We start from the raw sequence: 22225 nt of genomic DNA on the forward strand, positions 1-22225 counted from the left end.
ATCTCCAAATCTTAATTTAAAAGGAAAATTAAATTCAGAGCAAGAGAAGATTGAAAGTGGTTCTTTTCCTTATTTTGCATAAAGAACTATACTGGTTTTTAAAAGTTAACTGAACAGACTTTTTTTAAAAACAAAACAAAACAGGTATTTGTAAGTAGTTTGAACAGAGTGGATATTTGATAATAGAAAGAATTGATAGTTTTGAGTGTGATAGTGGTATTGTTACATTGACTGCCTTCTGTTCAGAGATGCTAACTCCTTGTGGGTGAGATGATCTGTCGGGACTTGGCTGCAGACAAACTGGCAGGGGGACTGGCGCCAGGTGGGGGTGGGCTGGCGAGGCCCAGGCCGAGCTTCCGGCTGTTCACCGCCCAGCTCACCAGCCCTCATTGTCCCACAGCAAAGAGTTATTTAGCGCCCAGAAAATTCATCTTTAGAACTTCAGTTATTAGAGGGGTACTTTGAAAGGAGGAGGGAGATGGAAGGTTTAAGGTTTCAAACTTTATTTTATAAACCGAAATTATCTTACAGCCACGAAACACCTGTCTGATGCCTGCAAGCCCCTGAAGAAGCGCCACCGGGCCCCCGCAGCAACCGCCACCACCCTCACCTTTAGCAAAAGCTCGTCTCCTTCCGCGTCCTTAACTGAGAACGAGGTAAAATCTTAATGAGGGTGGTCAGCACGAACTCATGTGGAGGCTGTGTAGTTGCCCACGTTGAAGTGTGGTAGAGGTCAGAGCTGACAGTGAGCGCAGGTTCTCTGAGCTGTGTGTGCTTCATATAGAAACACGTGCACAGTATGAGTTGCTCGTGCGTGGCTGCATTTCAGTATGGATGCATTTCATTGTGCTTGGAATCTGTCTTCAAGATGTTGGTCTGTGATGTTCCACACGGTCCTGAGCTGACTCGCGTTGGCGGACTGCCCGCGGGCCTAGGGCAGCCACCCCCAGGGAGGGCGGGCCGCTGTGTGCAGGCCCTGTGTGTCCGTGGCCACGGGCCCCCAGCTTCCTACTTAGCCTGGTGTGCTGTTCAGTGCTTGATGGCGAGGTGAGTCAGGACTGCCGTGGCCGTGGCCCTCCTTTCTGGGCCTGGTGGCCCGTGTTGTGGACGGAGCCGCTCAAGGCTCTCACACCCGCAGGCCAGGGCACCACCGTCAGGCCTGCCTCTTCGCATGACCAAAAACCAAACGGAGGCAACCTCCGGAAGGAGGTCTGGTCTTTTTTTGTGCAGAGGGAGTTTGGGATTCCCAGTTTCAGGACTGCCCAAGGAGCTTATTTTCAGGTTGAAGCGTCTGGTTATCTTGATCCCTGTGGTCCTTTCCTCGTTGTGGACATGAGTCCTATCTCGAGAATGTCTTTGAAGAGACATTCACCTTGGGCTGTTTTGGGACAGGGTTGTAAGGCAGCAGGTGGGTCAGGAGCTGGCACTGCTGATGTGGCCTCCACTGCGGGCTGTGGTGGGGATGCTCGGGTGCCCGTGCCCGTTAGAGGCGGGCAGGCCTTCTGGGGCGAGGGCTCTGCTGGCACTCAGGCCGATGGGCAGCTGGGGGTGGCAGGGCTGGGACGGTGCCCTGCGGGCCTGTGTGGGCTCGGGCTCCCTGTCGTTGAGCCAGCGCAGGTGATGCAGTGTTTGTCCAGATACAGCAGTAGTCTGCCTCACTGGGGCCCTAGAGCTGACTGACACATGAAAAGGCAGGTTCCGTACAAAGCTTTTTCCTGTTTTTCTTGTCCACGTATCCTAACGTTAAATAAAAGGTGGTCTGCAGCTCTAAAGAAGAGGAATACTACAAGTTTCAGTTCTATAGACCGTTTCTCTTCAGTCAGCTGTTTTGTCAAAGAACTTTTTAATGAGTTTTTCTGGTTTCATACTTCGGCCCACTTATTTGGTGGGTTTTTTTTACTTCTACTGTTGAGCGATACCGTCAACAGAAACGCACGAGGTCACCGAGGTCTCATCTCCTGTTCCTCGTCATGAGTCCTGTGGGTCAGAGGTGTGGACCTGGAGCAGTGCCCCAGGATGGCGGGCGGAGGGGAGGACGTCTGTCAGGGGCCCTGGGTTGCTTCGGACTAGGGCGATCCTTGTCTCCCTGGCTCAGACATCTGGTCTGAGCTTGGGAAGACTGACGGAGCATTTTACAGTCATTAGACTTAATTAATTTTTAATTATTTGGAACTTCAGAAGTAGATAATTAAATACCTATATATTATGTATTAAACACATTGAGATGATACATGCATACACCGTTTTGCATTTTGAAGGTGATACATAGATTCCATGGTGTGCATTCTGTCCCTTACATAAAAACATTTAGATCACTAGGCTTTCTCTATCAGCCACTTCTGTGCAGCATATGTCAATCTCACATTAGAGTTCATTTTTACAGAATTGTACTGTTTGTTAGAATTCACTTTAGGTGAGCTAGAAGGCTTGTGTGTGTCTGTGTTAACACGACTGCACTCCAGTGGGCATTCACAGTGTCGGCCAGGCTAAGTGCCTTTTTTAAGCACGAGAGGCACTATAGTGTGTAAAGAAACCCTCTAAGCCACTGACTCTGATTCCGGTGGGCCCTGGGTGACCATGGGACTGCTGTTGTCAGGCCCCGTTCGGGGTGAGTCACATGCCCTTTGCGTGTTTACAGTTTCTCCTTTCACTAAAATAAGGAGCTTAACAGGGTTGGTATGTCCAGACATCTTAGGTCATGCTGCGGTCTAAATTCCTCTCAAACAGGTGTGTGTGGCCAGTCAGGCTCACAGCAGAGCAGTCCTTCTGCAGCAGCGCTGCGGCCGGTGAGGACAGATGACAGCCACACGCTTGCATGGCAGAGGCCTGGGCAGAGTCAATGTGATATAAGTGTTTTGTAATTTCGTTTCTAATTCCCTTAGTAGAGCAAATTCTTATTTTTTTCGCCTTCACGGTAACAGCTTTTGTGGGAGCCACATCAGCCAAGCTGGATTTGAACTCAGCTGCTCTGTGCTGCACTTTGCACGCGTAATTTTCCGAGATGTCTGCTGCAGGCGGCGCGCCATCGTGCACACTCGGTGGCACTGCTTTCACAGTCAGTTATGGAAGATGTGTGATAGTCTGTTTTACTGGTATTAATAACACACACAATGAAGAAAACAGATAACAAATGTTAAGACCAAGGTAAGATACCTAATCAAGGCCATTTAACCAGTCACATTCATCTCATAACAGAAACACGTTCATATTCCAGTGGTCGAAAGGGTGCCCTTGGTCAGGGGCTGTCCTGGGCCTGCGACAAGGACAGGACACTGAAGGGGTTCATTCTGTTAGAGGTCGTTTTTCTCCTGTAGTTCATAACTTTCTGAATTTTTATTGAAAAAAATGTCAAAAACATTTGAAAAAATGTTCAAAAACAAAGAACAAACAGCACACTTTAAAAAGAGTCCTGGTTGACTGTTCTCATGGTTGACTGTTCTCATTGCTAATGGAATGTATTCAACCCTGTAGATAGCAAACTAATTTCCAACATAAAAGGCAGGAAGACTTTTGGTTCTGTCTTTTTTTACTAAACAGTTTTACTATGACACTAGCTGTAGTAAATTTATAGGAAAAACTGTCGTTTGCAATATCGCTGTGAACCATTTAATCTCCTGATTCAGTAACCGTTCTCTAGGGGTCCTGTCACTAGCTTACTCTCACCCACCTCTCCCTCGGTTGCTTTTGTGGAACGTGGGCCATCACGTTAAATGTCTCAGTCTTGGGCGGCCACCTGGTGTGCCCCAGGGGCCCGCGCACCCGCATGGTGGGGAGAGGCCTGTGTGCCTGTCAGCTCACGGAGGCGGGGGGCTCTTCACTTTACCAGGCTCGTAGCACTTGACTCATGCTGAGCAGACGCTTCAGATGTGTTTTACGTTTAACGAGTTTCTCACTGATACTTGTATTCTAAACCATTAAGTAATGTACCGCATGTAAAATACTTGGGGTGCTTGGCACCTTGCAAGGACTTAGTGGTTCGCTATTGTGACAAAAATGGTTATAACAATAAAAATAATAAAATCATCATCCATTCCATTTTTATCCAAAAGTATAAATTTTGCTTTGGCATGCAGAGTGGTCCTCGGGACTGCACGATGCTCATGGGGCTGAAGTAGACCCAGAGGCAGCGTGTACTGGGCGTGGCCCTGCTTTGGGTGCGGCCTGAGGCTGGCCAGTGACCCTGCTCAGACATAGTGGGATGTGGGCCTCCAGGATGGTCACAGTCACGCGGCTCCTAAAGGAATGGTGGAGGAATCCCCAAAACCAGTCACGAAATTGTAAAATGTCAAAAAACAGTGGTGTAAAAATGACCGAGTCCAAAAAGCCACCACCCAGAGTAAAACCTCCTCCTGGAGGCCTGTGACAAGAGTTAAGAGGCTCATGGGAGAGGATGGCTTGAGGAAGTTTGAGTTGTAGCCAGCCTGCCAACTGCCAACACGTGACAGGTGCAGTCAGAGTCGGCCACAGGCGAGCCTCCCTCTGATGGGGAGGACTCGGTGCGCCCCACGAGCAGCACGGAGTCTGCATCAGCGGAGTGGGGAGGGTGCGTGGGGCAGGCGTGAGGCCACGCAGTGAGCCTCGGCTGGGACGTCGGGAGGGTGGCCAGCGGGAAGGGCGGCTGTGTCTGCTCTGGATACAGTGGCGTCTCGCTTTGGGGTGCTGGGGGAGCCGAGCTCCCCAGAGGGCGTTCTGGCTTCTGGAGGAGCTGAGTGGAAGGGGCTCCTGGTTGGAGAGGCCTTAGAGATGAGCAGTAGTGTGTGCGGGAGTGCAGATGGGCTGCGTGCTGTGTAACATGGGCGGTCTTCACTTCCTGAAGTCAGAGTTATGCTGTTTGTTTCTGCCTGTTGTTGAGGTGAATCTGGTTACACTGCGTACAAGGTCCCTGCCGTGACCACCCCTTCCACACCCCACACCTGTGTTGGCAAAGTAGGAGACCAGAGGTGGAGGCCATTCCAGAAACAAAGGGGCCCTGAGATTGTAGTGCAGTGGCCCCCTGCCATCCGCAGGCTCCCCTCCTCTTTGCCTTTCTGTGAGACGTCCTCGTGGGGGTTAGGGGAGGTTGCATCTCACCACTCTCCAGTATCTCATGTCTCTGCACCTCCCAGCTGCGAGTAAACACACAGCAGAGGGTGTCTCTTGCAAGGCGTGTCCGCCCCCACCCCCACCCTTTAGGAAGGGTTAGACTGCACCCCAAGTGGTCTCTGGGAGGCCCAGCCCTATGGTATTCATGGAAGTCCATGCAAAACCATAGGAATGTTCTAGGCGGAGTGCTCAGGTCCATGGTGGGGGACAAGGGTGGCCAGTTCAAAAGGTCTGGTGGCCAGGTGGATGGAGCAGCTGGACACAGCGGAGGAAGGGCAGAGGAGGGGGAGGCCTGCCACCTCTGGGTTTCTGGGCCCAGCTGCTCGCCTGGACGCTGAATCCGGAGCACGTGAGCCTGGCCAGACCAGGGCGGCTCTCACACCCACTGAGTCTCAGAGATGGTGTAAAGAAGAAAACTCAGACTGTCAATTAGTATCTAGATCCAGAAACATAAAAGGTGCCCATGTATGAGCTTAAAGTTAGGGTTCTCTCCCCAGAGACAGTTGTGAGTGGACGTTGGCCCTGCTGTGGCAGACGGAGTGCTGAGACTTTGTCCCTTTCAGTAACAATGTAAGCGTTTTAAGTGCAGAGCGTCCTCCGCTGATCGGGCAGTGCCAGCTTGGAGGGTGCTCCTGGAGGGCTCGGGCAGGTGAGCACGGCCCAGCTGAGCAAGAAGGTGGCCCTTCCCTGGAGGAGAGGGGGCGGCAGACACGACCACTGTGGTTTCGGCAAGTTGACTTGATTGACTTGACTTCCTTTCCATTTGGCTTCTAACGTCACAGCTTCTGAGACACATCTGTCTCCTTTAATTATCAGTTCACTGTTAAGTGTGTTCTGGTCAGGGATTTGTGTGTGTTCAGACTGGATGAGAGCTACCTTGACTCAGCGTGAAACTGGCATTTATGCTTTTAGAATCAATAGTTTCATCACCTCAGCTTTTAAAAATCTGTGAACAGAAATAATTTCTGAGGACTCAGTTTATCTATTAGATTATGAACCTAAATTATAGTTTTTTTGCTGAAAGAGTTGAAATACTACTGTCTTATTAGAAAAGGCTTCTCAAAGTGCTCTCAAATCTATGATTGGCTTTCAGTGTTTTTTCCCAAGAAATATGCTGACTCCTGTATATTTTAGGATATTTGGTCAGTGAAATTTATTTTCATCCTTCTAAGTACTGTTTTTGCTGTTTTACGTAGAATATTAGAAGTTACTACTGACTTACTTGCCAGTGGTGAGAGGTTGACCGTCTTCCGCAGGTAGCTTCCTGTGTTGGATCCACATTTACGGCTTTCTCTGGCCTCGGTGTAGGTGTGGGGTCTTTGCACATAATTCTTTAGTGTGTGTTTGGAAGCGTGTGCTCACCGCTTATTCAGGGCATCTTGCACCTTGCAGAAATGACAGGGTGGGGGCAACAGTGGGGGGAACTCGGGGGCTTGGCCTCTGCTGACAGCTGCCAGCCGGGCCTCCCCAGCAGCCCTCCCCAGTCCACTCTGCGGGTGGCAGCTGCTGGGGACACAGCTGGGACCACACCGGGTTCACAGGACATTGTAGAGATTCCTTTTCACCTGTGACGAGGGCCGGCCTTGAATGTGGAGTAGCAGCCCCACAACCTGCCAGGGCACCTTTGGGGGCTGTCGGGGCTCCCAGGGCCGCTGGTTAGACGGTGGTGTGAGGACAGGGCCAGGGTGTGTGCTCTCTCGACTCAGACCTGGGCTGGGGCAGTGAGGAAGGGTCGCTGTAACACATGTTCAATAACTTCTGTTTGCATTGTAGCACTTCAGGTGATGAATGACTAACTTATGAATTATTTTAATTCCACCCTAATACTTCACTGTGATGTCAACTTGGAAGACCTGTTTGAGATTAGTCTTTTGGTTTTAAGCTCATTAACGCTCCCCGGCACAGGAGTCCTATCACCTGTCAACCCTCACCCTCTGTGAACGTGCGTCTAGTGATCTGTTTCCCCCTTTACAAAAGCGTAACTCAAAAAAGTAATGTTGGTTTATAGAAATATGTTGTTCAAGGTCTGTAATTGTATTTAAACTGATGTAGTGTCAACTTGTGAAGGGATGTTTGTTAAAAGATTTGAACCTCACTGTGTAACGCTGTCCGAGCGTAGGGCCTGCCTGGGACTCCCGAGTCGCTTCTAGAAGCTGGTTCGCCTGTCCCCTAGGCACACGTGTCCGTTCGTGTCTCGCTGACGAGGCCCTGGCACGCTCCGGAGACCGCACCGGCCCACAGGAGCGTGTCCCTGCCGCGGGGCGCGTAGGTAGCGGGTGTGCGTGGGGGGCAGCTGCGCCCGCCGCCTGGCCCTGGGCGTCTCTCCTAGCGCCTCCTGTTGGATGTGGAGCCCACCCTAGAGGTCGTAGCCTGAGAGTTGGGACTGTGTTGGGACCGTGCAGGTGAATGTGTCTCCGAGTAAGCCCGGCCCTGGTGCCCTGGAGGTGGAGCTGCAGCCAGAGCCGGTGCCGCCCGCTCCGCCCTCGTGCGTCAGACCCCGGCCGGCGCGCTCCGCCGTCGTGCGTCAGATCCCGGCCGGCGCAGGGGCCTTGGGCGCGGGCAGGGGCGCGCTGGGATGCCAGCGGACCCTCCCCACCTGCCACGGACTGCACTGTTGTAAGGTCTGCTGCTGTATGTGTACCTTAGAGCCCGGCAGAAAATGCGCCTCCTGTGTGTCTTGAACATTTATATTTCCATTCAAAAATATGTACTCAGTGTTTATTTCCTCAAACCAGACTTTGTTAATTTAGGAATATCTCCAAGTGGAAACGTGGTCACTTTTTCTGTAAATCTTAAATAAAAGGTGCTGTTCCTTCCTTTGACCCTGGACTGGTCTGTGTTTTCTGTCTTTCTCTCCGTGCATTTTTTTTCTTTTTTTTTTTTTGTTTTTTTTTTTTAGCTTTTAGATTTGTTGCAGCCTTGTCAAGGGGAGGACCTGGGTGGTGGGTCAGGCGCCGGGCTTGTCCCCGGAGCCCCCGTGAAGGCCCTCCCACGGGTCGGTTTTCAGGCGGCCGTGTGGGGCCAGGGCCGGGGGACCGCTGCCCACCTGCTGCCTGGTGCCTCTGCAGACTCATCTGGGCAGGGGCTCGGCCTGTTGGTGCCTCTGACGCACACGTCAAACGGGGTTTGCACTCAGGGCGTTCTGGCTGCCTTCTCTGGGGCACCAGTGTGGAGGAGGCGGTGAGCCATAGGAAGGGCCTCGGGCAACAGTGCCCGTCCACGCCATCTCCTTCCTGCGGGAGAAGGTGGGGAAATCAAGGGAACAGGCTGCTTTCTTTGGAGACGGGGCTCTGTCAGCCCTAGGCGCCTGGCCAGGCTGGCACGGGGGCTCACACCCGGCAGCCGCCCTCAGATGCCAGGCAGCCTGCAAACCCCAGAGAGGTCAGCACACCTTAACTCCGTGTTTCAAGTCAGCAGAAGCCCCTTCGTCAGGGTTTTTTCCTTCCGCTGCACCCTGTCATTTCAGGGAGGTAAACCTGGCGAAGTGCCACTGATAAAGCTCCAGAATTGGATGAACTGGCTGCCAGGGTTTATTTTGTTTTGTTGGTTTTTTAAAAAAGAAGAAACTTGGCCCGATTGAGTTTCTAGTTCTGTGTTCTTGGTAAATAGCAAGCCTGGGTCATAATTACTTGTTGCTGTGGTTATTGAGGTGACCAGGAAATTAGCTTATTACTTCTGCTCTGTTGAAAATTCAGTTTTTAGTGTTTATTTGCCTAACATCTGGTAAATACTAAATGTATTTTTTAGGCTTTAGAAAATTTGAATTTAAGGTTTCTGATTAAAGATTTATTGGTTTCTATCCATAAAGATTTACTGTTGCTGGTCTTGTGAGGGAAAGGCTGTGTCCAGCGGCAGGAAGGGGCCTTCGCCCGCCTCTCCCAGAGACTGCCCCCCTGCCCCTCCGCAGGCTCGAGGCCGTGGGAGGGGGCGGGCGGGGCTCTCGGTCTGTTACCGGGCGGCACGTCTGGACGATGGCCCCTGCTCTGGGGGAGCACGCGTTGTAGACACGCGTCCCGAGTTGCTGCCCACCCGACCACAGCCGCAGTGAGACGTGATTCTGCCTCAGAGGCCCGCATCTGACACAGTGTTGGCTGTGGACACGTCTCTCTTAGCCTAAGATCACTGACCCTTTTTAGATCGGGTAAGAAAAGGCAAGCTCGTTGGCCCCCTGCCCGTCCTAACTCACCTGTAAAAGCAAACTGGGTTTTCAAAAAAGTTACTTCGTTTCTAAGGAACGTGGCGAGATGTGGCGCGCGCGCTCCACACACCATGACCTGGACACCAGGCGGGGGCCGCTCCCCGTGTGTGCAGGCGCGCAGCGGGCCCACGCCCAGGGGGAGCCGGCGGGGCTGCTGGCGGCCACTGTGAACTGTCGTCCGCCTCCTTCCTCCCAGGTCTCGGACGGCCCCGGAGACGAGCCCCCGGAGTCCCCGGACGAGAGCGCGGACGAAACCCAGACCGAGGCGTCCGTCTCTTCTAAGAGGTCGGAGCGGGGAGCCACAGCCAGGAAGGAGCACGTGTGCCAGGTGAGGTGCAGGGCCAGGGGCCGGGGCGGCCTCCCTCCGCCAGGCCGGCGGGCGCGGGGAACCCCCTGAGCCTCCGGCCCTCTCCCCACAGCTGTGCGAGGAGCCGGGCAGCCTGGTGCTGTGCGAGGGTCCCTGCTGCGGCGCCTTCCACCTGGCCTGCCTGGGCCTCTCCCGCAGGCCGGAGGGGCGCCTCCTCTGTGGCGAGTGCAGCTCAGGTACGCCCCGCCCCCCGCGCGCCCCGCCCCCCGCGCGCCCCGCCCCCCGCGCGCCCCGCCCCCCGCGCGCCCCGCCCCCCGCGCGCCCCGCCCCCCGCGCGCCCCGCCCCCCGCGCGCCCCGCCCCCCGCGCGCCCCGCCCCCCGCGCGCCCCGCCCCCCGCGCGCCCCGCCCCCCGCGCGCCCCGCCCCCCGCGCGCCCCGCCCCCCCGCGCGCCCCGCCCCCCGCGCGCCCCGCCCCCCGCGCGCCCCGCCCCCCGCGCGCCCCGCCCCCCCGCGCGCCCCGCCCCCCGCGCGCCCGGTCTCTGCCTCCTGGTTAGCTGCGCCGTCTGGGGAGGGGTGTGGACAGCCCATGCGGCTGAAGTCATCGTCCACCTCCTCTTCCCTGGCCGGGCCGAGGGTGTCTGGACTCCTTGGAACGGTCCAGTTGTTGGAACTCCCGGCGCTGGCTGTGGGGCGCCGTCCCTGCTAGTGCTCACGGGTCTTCCCCTCGGAAGGAGATGGGGAGCGTTTCTTGGAGAGCCCCTTCCTGCAGCTGCTCGCCTGTTGGAGGGCGCAGCCCCTCCCGGGCAGCCTGGTCAGACCCCCGGGGGCAGGGCCCCTCAAGGGCTGACAGGCTGGAGGAGGAGCAGAGCCCGCCCCGAGGCGTGGCGGCTCAGCCCCGCTCTGCGCCCCTCTCGCCCCGGCCGCCAGGGATCCACTCGTGCTTTGTGTGTAAGGAGAGCAAGAGCGACGTCAAGCGCTGCGTGGTGTCGCAGTGCGGGAAGTTCTACCACGAGGCCTGCGTGCGCAGGTTCCCCCTGACGGTGTTCGAGAGCCGGGGCTTCCGATGCCCGCTTCACAGCTGCCTGAGTTGCCACGCCTCCAACCCCTCGAACCCAAGGCCATCGAAAGGTACAGACACACAGAAGCTCCGCGCGGGTGTGACAGGGTCCCAGCCGTCGAGGGCGGGCGGGGGTGTCAGGCTTGTCCCCGAGAGCTTTGCCTCGGCGTAGGTTTAGATACCTTCTGTCACTGACTGGACGCGAGTGGGGTTACGGTTTTTCTTGCTGTTTCCCCTTTTTCCTGCCCTAAATGTCATCCTAGCGATTGCTGACTTTAGAAAAGGGAGCCTGAGTGCTTTTGACAGATGTCATTTGTTCGGGCCTTGATGGGCCTCATGTGTGAGGACAGCATGTTCAAGTCCAGTCCCATCTGTGTCGTGCTGTGTGGCGTCTGGGACTCAAGGGCAGTGGGTGTCTGCTCCCTGACACCAGCGGTCCTTGGCTACGGACGTGCGCTCCAGGGGGCGTCAGGCCACGTCTGGAGGCGTTGGGGGTCCCTACTGGCATGCGCAGGGCTGCCCCCACGGGCCCCCGCTGGGCCCCAGTACCCCGGCTGAGAGACCCTGGTTGACCTCATTTTAGACAGCAGCACTACGTGCTTGGCCGTTTTCTGACGCCTTGTTGAGTCACCATCGCCTCAAGGAAATGTGTCTTCACAGTGCCTAGTGACATTCTTACCCTCCCACCCGAGCCCCTGCTTTCTTCCGCTGCCCCCCGGGTATTTCCACAGCAGCGTTGTGAGCCTGCAGAGGCCCAGGCCCGGCTGCCCCGCTGAGGTGTGGGGTGTGGGCGTGTCCGCTCCAGGTAAGATGCTGCGGTGTGTCCGGTGCCCCGTCGCCTACCACGGAGGGGATGCGTGTCTGGCCGCGGGCTGCTCGGTGATTGCGTCCAACAGCATCATCTGCACGAACCACTTCACTGCCCGGAAGGGCAAGAGGCACCACGCGCACGTCAACGTGAGCTGGTGCTTCGTGTGCTCCAAAGGTGAGCCCCCTGGCCCCCTGGCCCCCCGGACCCCCGGCCCCGCGCACGCTCGTGGCTGCTCCGGGCTGTCCCGGGGCCGCACGCCGAGGGCTGGCCGTGACACCTCTCCAGCCCTGTCTACCCTCTGGCTGCTCGTGTTTGCCCACGTAGTCGCATTCGTGGTCTCTGCGTTAACCATGGCGTATCACAGACTCAGGGGTTGGCTTTCATGGTGAAAAGAAAGCGTGCTCCTGTGTGACGCAGGTTCCGGGAGTCGGGGTGGGGTCTGGGGCTAAGGGCGCCCTTGTTGCAGGGGGGAGCCTGCTGTGCTGCGAGGCCTGCCCGGCGGCCTTCCACCCCGACTGCCTGAGCATCGAGATGCCGGACGGCAGCTGGTTCTGCAACGACTGCAGGGCCGGGAAGAAGCTGCACTTCCAGGACATCATCTGGGTGAAGCTCGGGAACTACAGGTGGGGGAGGAGGCGCCCGCCCGCCGCCGCGGTCACTGTCTTCTTTTCCTTTACAGAGCTGAACGCACTGAAATTCTGTCACTCTCTCTGAAGAGTCTGTGAACCCTGTTTTTAATATTTATAATAGATGGTGGCCGGCAGAAGTTTGCCATCCCAAAAATGTCCCCCCAAATATTCAGAAAATGAAGCACGAGGTTGGAGAATTCCCTGTGTTTTTCTTTGGGTCTAAAGATTATTACTGGACGCATCAGGCGCGAGTGTTCCCGTACATGGAGGGGGACCGGGGCAGCCGCTACCAGGGGGTCAGAGGGATCGGAAGAGTCTTCAAAAACGGTACGGGGCTCCGCGGGGCTGGGGACGGTGCTCGGGGGCCTCTGCTAATCCTGACTGCGTTTCTATTGTTTGGTTTCTCTGGGAAGCGCTGGACGCAGCATTCTCTTCTAGCTGTAGCTTACATGTTTGTGGATGGGTTTGTTGAAGCAGGGGACAAGATGTGACGTTTAATAAGTTTCCTAACCTTGTTTGTGGTGACCTCCACTAGCGTGCATCAGAGCTCTCTTCAGGAGGCTGTCTTAGTAGTAGCTTGCAGGGATTTCTCCCGGCTTGCCTCATGTGGGCGGGAGCACGCTGCAGTCCGCGGCTGCTGCACCAGCTCTCGGGGCTCCCTTGACCCGTCAGCAGTTGCAGAGGCGCCTCCATCCCACAGCCGGGCAGGGGACAGAGGGGACAGAGTGCTGGCCTCGCTTGGGGGACACAGGGGTCAGGAAGGGCGGCACGTGAGGGTGGCGGGGCCGTGGAGCCTGGGCACTCACCCCCTGGGGAGGTGACCCCCCCCCCCCCCGCCCCTGCACGTGGCCCACCCAGGTTTCTCCAGGGTTGTTCAGGAGAGGTCGGCCAGGCAGGCGGCTGGGCAAGGGCAGGGTCAGCCCCCATGTCAGAGGCCCTGCAGAGCTCCCCAGTTCTTAAGCTGGCCAGTGGTCCTGTGCCCCTGTCTATGTGGGTGCCATGTGGCCTCCTCCTGGTTTAAGGAGACTAGAGACAACGCTTAGCAGCGAGATGAAAGTCTAGACAAAGTCATTAACATACAGACCGCAATGGGTGGATGTATCTATTTGTTAAAATCTTTTACTGCCATTTCACTGACTTTAGCACTGCAAGAAGCCGAAGCCCGTTTCCGTGAAATCAAACTTCAAAGGGAAGCCCGAGAAACGCAGGAGAGCGAACGCAGGCCCCCGCCCTACAAGCACATCAAGGTGACCGTCCTGGCGGGGCTGGGCCTCTCCTCCTGGACAGCTGCGCCAGGCGTCCTAGGCGGGGGTCGATGCTGTCACTGGCCATGTGTCCTCTGACTCGAGGAGGACAGGGTGCGGGCAGGGCTTCTGCACAGGAGGTCTGCGCTCAGCCTGATGGTCAGCCATAGAACCACAGTGCTGGCCAGGCTGCCTGGAGCAGGGGGCGAACGGACAGGCCCTCCTCCTGGAGCACTCGTTGCCACCAAGCGCTGGGGACAAGCCCAGATGGGAGGTGGTCGGCCCAGCCAGGGCTCGGCCGGGGCTCCCGGCCCAGACGGACCTTCACATGGTGCAGGCAGTGAGCGGGTGGGGCGGGGGCTGTGTTCCCACGTGCTGCCAGCCGCGCCACCAGGGTGGGCGCCCGTGCTCCACCTCGAGGCAGGTCAGGGGCTCTGTCTTCGCTCCCCGTACCTGGGCTGTGGTCAGCATCTGTGACTAAGGTGCATTTAGCCTTCGCTTTGGGATGAGTCCCCTGGAATGGAATTATGGGGGGCCCGAGGGTGCCGCTGGAGTTCCCAAGGCTGTACCAGCTCCTCCGGCCCACCCCGGGTGCCAGTGAGCAGGCGCCTCTCACCGCGGCCTCTCTGCTGCCCTTCCTGCTCCTGTCCCCTCCTCCCCTGCTGCCTTCCTGCGTTAGCTCTGAGCTCAGGAGGCCGGGGGCTGCCCCGCCCCCTCCTCCTGCACTTCTGCTCCGAGGAGAAGGTCCGGTGGCCCTTCGCCCCTCCTGGGGGTTCTCTGGAGCTCAGTGCCGCCTTGAGGTGGCCCGGAGGAGGGGCCGCGGGAGGAGGGGCTAGGGGGAGGGGCCGGGAGGCTGAGCGCGGCTCTCACTCGCCTGCAGGTGAACAAGCCCTACGGCAAGGTGCAGGTCCACACAGCGGACATCTCCGAGATCCCCAAGTGCAACTGCAAGCCCACCGACGAGAACCCGTGCGGCTCTGACTCGCAGTGCCTGAACCGCATGCTCATGTTCGAGTGCCACCCGCAGGTGTGCCCCGCGGGCGAGTTCTGCCAGAACCAGTGCTTCACCAAGCGCCAGTACCCCGAGACCAAGATCATCAAGACGGACGGCAAGGGCTGGGGCCTGGTGGCCAAGAGGGACATCAGAAAGGTGCGCGCTTGCACGTGCATGTGTGTGCCTGCCTGTGCATGTTGATGTGTGAATGTGTGCAGCGTATGTGTGTGGATGTGCACGTGCATGTGTGCATGCATGTCAGTGTGTACATGTATGGGTGTATTGATGTGCGTGTGCATGGGTGCATTGTGTGCATGTGGGTGCATGTGCATGTGGGTGCATGTGCATGTGGGTGCATGTGCGTGGGTGCATGTGTGTGCATGTATGTGTGTGTGTTCATGTGTGTGTGTGTGCGCGTGTGTGTGTGTGTGAGTCCAGGGCTCACTCACCTCTTCCTTCTCCTAGACTTCACTTGCTCATGTTGCTTTCGCACTCACTGAGAACAGGATTTCAAAAAGGGTTTCTGAATTGTTATGATTGAAGATTATAAAACATTGAATGGAAGATGTTTACCGAAGTAAAACTAAAATCCCACGAGTCCGGCCTTCTGCCAGAGTTCTGACGGCAGCCATTGGGAAGTGAAAGGTTTACTGAGATGGGTGGCAGGAGGGTCACTGAGCAGTGTTGTGGAGTCGTTCCTGCGAGGCCGTCCCAGGACAGGGCAGGCAGGGCCAGGCTACCAGGGAGACAGACCACGCGGCGTCCACATTCAGGCTGCTTGCCATGGCTGACCCTAGCGGTGTCGAGGACAGAGAAGTCGGGAGGTGCTTGAAGGACAGGTGCCCCGGCCCCGTGCGTCCCGCCCTGACCCCTGGCTCATGGGCTCTCACCAGCAAGCCTGGTGGTCTGCACCCTGCTGTCCGCTGGGGCGGGCGACTGTTGCAGTGCCCGGACACGGGGCGCTGGGGGGCGGGGGCCGGCGTGTCGCTCCTTCCCGGGTGCTGAGGGAAGCGCCTCACTGACAGCCTTTAGAGTGTGTGGTCGCCTGACTGGCGAGCGGGCGGGGATGTGGGGCTCCGGGGCTCCGCCCGGCGGGGGCTGCTGCTCACCGCGCGGTGCCCTCTGGCCTCCAGGGGGAGTTTGTGAACGAGTATGTGGGCGAGCTGATTGACGAGGAGGAGTGCATGGCGAGAATCAAGCGTGCGCACGAGAACGACATCACCCACTTCTACATGCTCACCATAGACAAGGTAATGGGGGCGGCTCCCGCCCGTCTCGCAGGAATGTGCTCCGCCGTATCTGCTGGGGCCGAGCACCCCGCGCAGAACTTCTGGGAGCCCTGTGTGTCCCTGATCCGCGCAGGGGCACCAACAGTCCTCCCAGGGCCAGAGAGGAGGGCTCGGGAGGTCACCCTCAGGGACTCGGGGAGACTCCCATAGTGTCTGTTCCTTGTCTTGGGCCCACGTCCGTCAGCAGTGGGGGCATGTGTCCTCTGCGGGGCCCAGCGCTCGGGCGGTGCTGAGCTGGACTGTCACAGGAGGGGGTGGAGGAGAGCAGGCTCGTCGGGAGCAGCGCCCTGCTGACCAGCCGTCTCTGGGGGCTCTAGGGGACACAGCCATCCCAGGAGGTGGCCGATTTCCGCACCCCCTGCCATCCCCCCTTCTTTTGGGGTGTGGTGGTGAGGGAGGTTATTTTATTAGAAATGAAAACCCTAGGCCTGTGCCTCCCTGTGTTTGAGAGTCTATATTTGAACTACTTGTATCTTGTGAGAAATGCCAGGTTGATCACTTGACACACAGATCAGCCCCTGAGATGATCGTTCACTGAGGGCGCCTCCTGACACAGCAGCCCTGACAGCCCGCCCTCACCTTTCTCCCGCGAGAACCAGAGGAGAAGCCCTGCCCCCCTAATGTGCGCCAGCACAACAGAGCGAGGTCTCTGTGCAACGACCTCACAGAGACTTGGCTCTGCTGAGAATTTGGGACAAGAAGCCCAGATCTGAAAGAGGGTATTAAATATGTTACAAAATGGTTAAAACCTTAAAAGGAGATTTAGAGACACAAAAGATACTGAGGAATAAATCAGGCATATTTGATAAAACAGTTAAAACTGGGAGTTAACATAAATTCAGTGAAATTAACCCAGTGGATGGGCTAAGAAAAATTAGATGGTGACAGAGGAAGTTACTGCCACTGAAGAAGCTCCCAAGAAACTGGACGCAGCAGATGTGCTGAGACCGGGTGGGAGAGGCGGGGAGATGCCAGAGGGACGGTCCATAGGCGTGAAGGAGAGACAGGAGGCCTGGGGAGAGTCCTCCAGGATCTGTGTGACACGGGTCATTTCATGGATGAACCTGACCAAGTTTTTTGAGCAGGGTAAATAAATCTATGCCTTTATATGTTGTTTAAAAAAAACAAAACTGTAAGATGCCAAACGTTGTGAAGACTTGGAAAGCAAGCGAGGGGCTTCCCTCGTGGCCCCGCACTTGGGATCTGTCACTGCCGAGGGCCTGGGGTCTGTCCCTGGTCCCGGAAGTAAGACCCCACAAGTCGGGCAGTGAGGGCCCTTCCCAGGCTGGCGGAGAAGAGAAGGGCGTTTTCTCGGAATGGCAGTGGGACGGCCAGGCTCCCCCGCAGTGTGCGGTCACGTGTCCTCTGATCCGTTTGCTCGCTGCTGGCCTGGCTGGACCCGCAGGCAGTCTGTGTCTTCAGCGGGTCCGTCTTGCCCCCATCAGCGTGTGTGTCTAGGTGGTGGGGTGACCCCCGACCTCTCCCTCCCTGCCGCCCGCTCACCAGCGCTTGGTCTCTCCACGTGGTGCTGACCTGCCCTCCGTGAGCCAGAGAAACAGGACTGGTTTGGGGGTGTCCCATCCGAGCAGCCGTGGGGGACCACGGTTTCCAGTGCAACACTGCTGTCTGCGTGGGGCAGAGCCTTGGGTGAGCGCTGGATGCGCCGCGGGGGCCCCGTGACGCCCGGGTTGTGCCTTGCAGGACCGCATCATCGATGCCGGCCCCAAGGGGAACTACTCCCGGTTCATGAACCACAGCTGCCAGCCCAACTGCGAGACCCTCAAGTGGACGGTGAACGGGGACACGCGTGTGGGCCTGTTCGCCGTGTGTGACATTCCCGCAGGTATGCTGCCTCGGGCTGCACTCGGGGCTCCCAGCCGAGGGGCAAGCAGAGGACCCCGGCCCAGGCCGCGTGGCGGGTCAGGAGTGCGGGGTGGTGGAGCAGTTGTGTCTTGCTGGGAGTGTCCCCTTCGCAGAGCAGACTGGGAGGCTCCGGGGGCTGCCCCCGCAGCTGTGAGGCTCTTGGGGAAGACGGGAGGCCACGTCCCTAGTGCTGTGTGTCCTCGCAGGGACAGAGTTGACCTTCAACTACAACCTTGACTGTCTGGGCAACGAGAAGACCGTGTGTCGCTGCGGAGCCTCCAACTGCAGCGGCTTCCTCGGTGACAGGCCGAAGGCGAGTGACGCCAGGAACGGGGTCTGTGGGGCACAGGCAGGCCGCTGCGGAGCATCACGGGGTTGGGGGCGCTCACAGTCTGGGGCCATGAGCCAAGGCCAGGTGTGGTCAGGGCGGGTCTGCTCCCGGGCTTGGTGCCCGCACCTGTGTCCTCAGCATCCCGTGGCTGCCGCCCCACCTCCCCGGGCCTGCATCCCAGCTGCGTGACCGTGAGGCCCGGGACTCGGGACACCGGCCCCCTCGCGAGGATGCTGGGTCACTGCAGGCGTCTGGCCTGGAGCTGCCGTGTGCGGGCCGGCCCGGCCTGGCCCGGCTCTGGTGTGTTCTCGCGTCCTGAATGAGGTCCTTCAGGGCCCAGGCGTGCCACGTGGGGAGCAGCCCGTCTGCCACGTGGTCCTCAGGCAGACGGGCCGCCGCGCCCTCACCCCCTGTGGCCCCCGCGGCCCTGCCTGGGCTCCCAGCCTCCGTGCTGACTGTGCCAACTTCCCCGTTGCAGACGTCGGCACCCTTGTCCTCGGAGGAGAAGGGCAAGAAGAGCAAGAAGAAGGCCCGGAGGCGCCGCATGAAGGGCGAAGGGAAGAAGCCTTCGGAGGACGAGTGCTTCCGCTGCGGCGACGGCGGCCAGCTGGTGCTCTGCGACCGCAAGTGCTGCACCAAGGCCTACCACCTGCCCTGCCTGGGCCTGGGCAAGCGGCCCTTCGGTGCGTCGCGGTGGGCGCCCGGGTCTCTGCGGGGCGGGGGTGCCGCCAGCTGTGGTCAGGAGGGAGCCCCGAGGCCCTGGCCCCAGACCGGAGGGAGGCAGACACGCGAGCCTGGATAGGAAGCTGGGGGTGGGGGACAGGCCGACATACAGACGGTGGTTCTCCAGACTGAGCGGAGCGCCTTCACAGGTGCACCTCCGAGGCAGGGCCCCCAGAAGCTCGGTCTAGTTACAGCCAGTCCTGGGAGCAGCTGGGGAGGCCGCTGGCCTGGGCACGGACATGGGCTTGCGTGCCCACCAGGCTTCTGAGCACCAGCTTTAGCTTTTCTTCCATCTTATGAGTCATGTGCAAAGTCGGGCCCGTCTCACTGGAGTGAGAGCTGACGCGAGGCCCGGCCCTGGTGAGTGACACTCACTCTCCTTGCAGGGAAGTGGGAGTGCCCTTGGCACCACTGCGACGTGTGTGGCAAACCCTCCACTGCCTTCTGCCACTTCTGCCCCAACTCCTTCTGCAAGGAGCACCAGGACGCGGCAGCCTTCAGCTCCACGCAGGATGGGCGGTCCTACTGCAGCGAGCACGACTTCCGGGCGGAGCCAGCTCGGAGCACCAAGACCGAGCAGCCCTGTGCGGGGCCCGGCAAGGCCAAGGGGCGGCGGCGGCGGCGGCGGTGTTGGCGCAGGGTCACGGAAGGCAAATAGCGCCTGGCTGGGCCTGGGTCCGACCAGGGGTGCCACGGGCGGGCGGAGGGCCGGGCCTGGCAGCGGCGGAGGCCCCCGCCCCCGGCCCCCCAGCACAGACGCACAGGCCTCCCCGGGAGGGAGCGCCCCACCACTGAGCCATCTCTGCAGCACCCGCTGCGCCCGCACTGACCGTCCGGGCCCCGCGGCTACCCCGCGCGGCGCCGACGTCCCAGGACAGACAGCCTCACTACACAGCACCACAGCCACACTTGAACCTCAACTCGTCCGTGCCCGCTGTTGTTCTAGGCCAAATTTAGGATTGAAGATTAACTGGCACATGAAATGCGTTTCTCTCACCGAGGGGTAGGGTAGTGTTTCCCTGAGGGTCTTATCCCATCTTCATGACGTTGCCCAATCCCCGCCCGCCCGCGTCACTCAGGAGAGGAGCCCAGGGTGGGGCCTGGCACAGACCGGGACCCTGCACGCCTTGGGAGTGGGGTTTTGACTATTGCGCTTACGAAACAGCTGTATGGTTTTTTTTTGTACTAATGTGAAGTTTTTCCTCAAAATGCTTCTTTTCCATCCTAGAAGCCAATAGTATAGCGTGTGGCTCCCTGGAGCGGCTCCGTCTGTGGACCTGGCCCCACAGCGGGCCTGCAGCACAGGCCTGTGGGCAGCTCCCCGAGGGGCCCTCGCGTGGGGAAGCGTTTGTGGATGGCTTGGTTGGTTTATCTTTACCAGTTTCTGGCTTTTACTCTCAATATATTTTTGCTAAACTTGTTTCACAAACTACCACCGACTGCAATGCTTGTTTACTGATGCGTCCCGACTTCCTGCAGCCGCAGGACGGAGCGGTGGCCATGGCCCCGCCGAGGAGCCTGGGCTGCCTGGTGCTGGGCCTGGCGCTTGAGGGGAGCCTGTGTCCGGACAGCCCTTTCGGGCCAAGGAGAGGCCGCCTGGGCAGGGGCGGCGGGAGCCGGGCTGGGCGGACGGGCATGGGCACCTGGCCTTGCGACAGCCGGCTGATTCCCCGGGGCGCCGCGTGGACCTGGGCCCCAGGCACGAGCCCAGCAGGAGCCCCCTGCCTGCCTGTCTCCAGGCGAGGGGAGCGGCCACTCGGCAGGTGCTGTCCTCTGACCCTTTCACTAAGACCACGCAGAGGACGCCTGTCCTGCGGTTCACACACCTGCCCCAGGAAACCACGCCCGAGGGTGCCTGTTTCTCTCACCATCCCACCTCGGAATCGCGGGGTGTGCGGTCCACTGATGAGCCGTCAGCAGGGGGTGGGGGTCTCTGCAGCCGACCCCCGGGAAGCATCTGTTCCGGGTCCCAGGCTCCCGCGGCCTCCCGGGCACAGACCAGGAGCTGCTGACCGAGGTATCCTGTTGGCCCTTCTCTGGTGACCCTGGGACGAGTGACCACGTGGGACCAAAGGCAAAAGCAGCTGCGTCCTCAGCGTCCCCGCCGTCTCTGGGGGGCTAGGGGCGTTTCCGTGCAGAGCTCTCAGACTCTTAGGAGTACTGGGTGGATGGAGGTCACCTCCTGAGGCCCTGTGCTTGGGGGGCCTGGGGGGCGGCCCCGTCCTCTCCTGCCAGGGTGGGGCCTCTGCCCCCCAGAGCACCGCCACTGGTTTTGCAGTTGCTTTTTCACTTTGGGAACAGGTTAACTTATTTTTATATTTGACAGTAGTCAAGTTTTGTGATCTTTGAGTCACTCTGATGTTTCCAAATTCTTTTATGATCTTTCTGAAGGAAATACTGGAAAACTTACTTTAGATGTGGTTGCCCTCTTTCCAAAAATTACTATAAACTAATGAGCAAATAACACTAAGTTTTGAGAATCTCTAGAAGCCGGTTCACAGCTCTGAGCAGAACCCGGGCCTGGAGAAGCAGCGAAGGGCCTTCCTGGCAGGGCCCCGGCCTCCCTCCGTAGAGGCCTCTGCCCCAAATCAGAGGGGCGCTGGACGTGGGGAATTCGGTCTTCTCTGAACTTCAGCCTCAGTCCTTGGTCATTAACATGAGGCAGAAAAGAAAGCAAAGCTGCCCAAGGGCCTCAGGACTCAGCACAGGGGTGGCCAGGCTCCCTGAGTGCCGACGGCCTCAGGGCTCCTTGTGGGCAGGACGCAGGCCCCCATCCCGTCCTCCCAGGGGCTGGGGTCACCCCGCCGCCGTCCCAGGCAGGACCCCCTGACCCGCGGACCACCACGCGTGTGCAGCCCCTTCTCCAGCCACCTCACGCTCGGGAGGAAGACGAGCCCGTTCTCATCACTCAGAGACCGTCAGGCGCCAGACCCTCGACCCCACGAAACGTGTAGTGAACAAGGACGTTCACGTGCAACGCTGTCTGCGGGCGGCACGCTGCCCGCCGCCCTGCCGAGGCGTGGACTGGAACGACTCCCGCACGCGCGCTGGTGTCTCAGCAGTGCGTGGACGCGGGCCCGGCTCCAGCTCTGGGTACCTGGTGCTACCGCCAGTTCTGACAGACTAAAAACTTGAACTTCACTTCTGGGGGGATATACTGAAATGTAGATTTGAGAATTTCTGGTTGGGGGGAAATAGCGTTTTAAGGTTGGAAACTGTCTGAAGATTGTATGAGTATTTTTGTATTAAAAAAAATTTAAAGGCTTTTTTCTTATTTTATGTGGGATTGTTTTTTTTTAATTTTTCCAATTTGTGGGGGGAGGTGGGTAGAGGGGGTTCGCCGCCCATGTGGGGTCCTAGTTCCCGTCCAGGATTGAAGCCGCACCCCCTTCAACAGAAGCAGGGGTCCTAAGCCTGGACACCAGGACGTCCCGCCCTGGAATTGTCTGTTGCTCTGAGCATCTGACACCGTCCTGACGCCCAGGGAGAGGCCACCATGGCCCTGAAGTGGTGGGGGGGCTCTGATTCTGCACACCCCCCAGCCCCCCAAACGTGGCAGAGTCAGGAGAGGAGGCTTCGTGCGCCTCAGCCCCAAGGCCCCTGGGTCTCCTGACTCCCAGCCTCTGATGTGCCCCCCACCCCCAGCGTCCAGAGTGACGCCCCAGAGCAGAGAAGTTGAGCTGGCTGGAAAGACAGC

The 22225-nt window shown here is 58.5% G+C and overlaps 1 protein-coding gene and 1 non-coding gene across 5 annotated transcripts in view; both read left to right on the forward strand.

Annotated features, from left to right (window-relative positions):
- Positions 1 to 21807, forward strand: part of NSD2 (nuclear receptor binding SET domain protein 2) — a 71490-nt gene extending 49683 nt beyond the window's left edge. The window contains exons 9-22 of one of the 4 annotated variants that reach the window (XM_061145365.1): positions 532 to 656; positions 9477 to 9608; positions 9700 to 9823; positions 10515 to 10715; positions 11450 to 11629; positions 11922 to 12078; positions 12206 to 12411; positions 13228 to 13331; positions 14209 to 14478; positions 15456 to 15572; positions 17313 to 17454; positions 17681 to 17787; positions 18284 to 18488; positions 18915 to 21807. In XM_061145365.1, the coding sequence (XP_061001348.1) occupies positions 532 to 656; positions 9477 to 9608; positions 9700 to 9823; positions 10515 to 10715; positions 11450 to 11629; positions 11922 to 12078; positions 12206 to 12411; positions 13228 to 13331; positions 14209 to 14478; positions 15456 to 15572; positions 17313 to 17454; positions 17681 to 17787; positions 18284 to 18488; positions 18915 to 19186 (2342 nt within the window). In that variant the 3' untranslated portion in view covers positions 19187 to 21807. Of the gene's footprint in view, positions 1 to 531; positions 657 to 2921; positions 3422 to 9476; positions 9609 to 9699; positions 9824 to 10514; positions 10716 to 11449; positions 11630 to 11921; positions 12079 to 12205; positions 12412 to 13227; positions 13332 to 14208; positions 14479 to 15455; positions 15573 to 17312; positions 17455 to 17680; positions 17788 to 18283; positions 18489 to 18914 lie in introns of those variants that run through there. The other 3 variants (XM_061145366.1, XM_061145367.1, XM_061145368.1) reach the window with 3 other exon arrangements.
- On the forward strand, positions 17107 to 17230 carry LOC133058915 (small Cajal body-specific RNA 23). Its single transcript, XR_009693426.1, has one exon. It is a non-coding gene; the product is annotated as a small Cajal body-specific RNA 23 (non-coding RNA).
- Positions 21808 to 22225: the final 418 nt, after the last annotated feature.

This window comes from Dama dama, chromosome 6 (assembly GCF_033118175.1).
Source record: "Dama dama isolate Ldn47 chromosome 6, ASM3311817v1, whole genome shotgun sequence".
NCBI classification, from domain to species: Eukaryota; Metazoa; Chordata; class Mammalia; order Artiodactyla; family Cervidae; genus Dama; species Dama dama.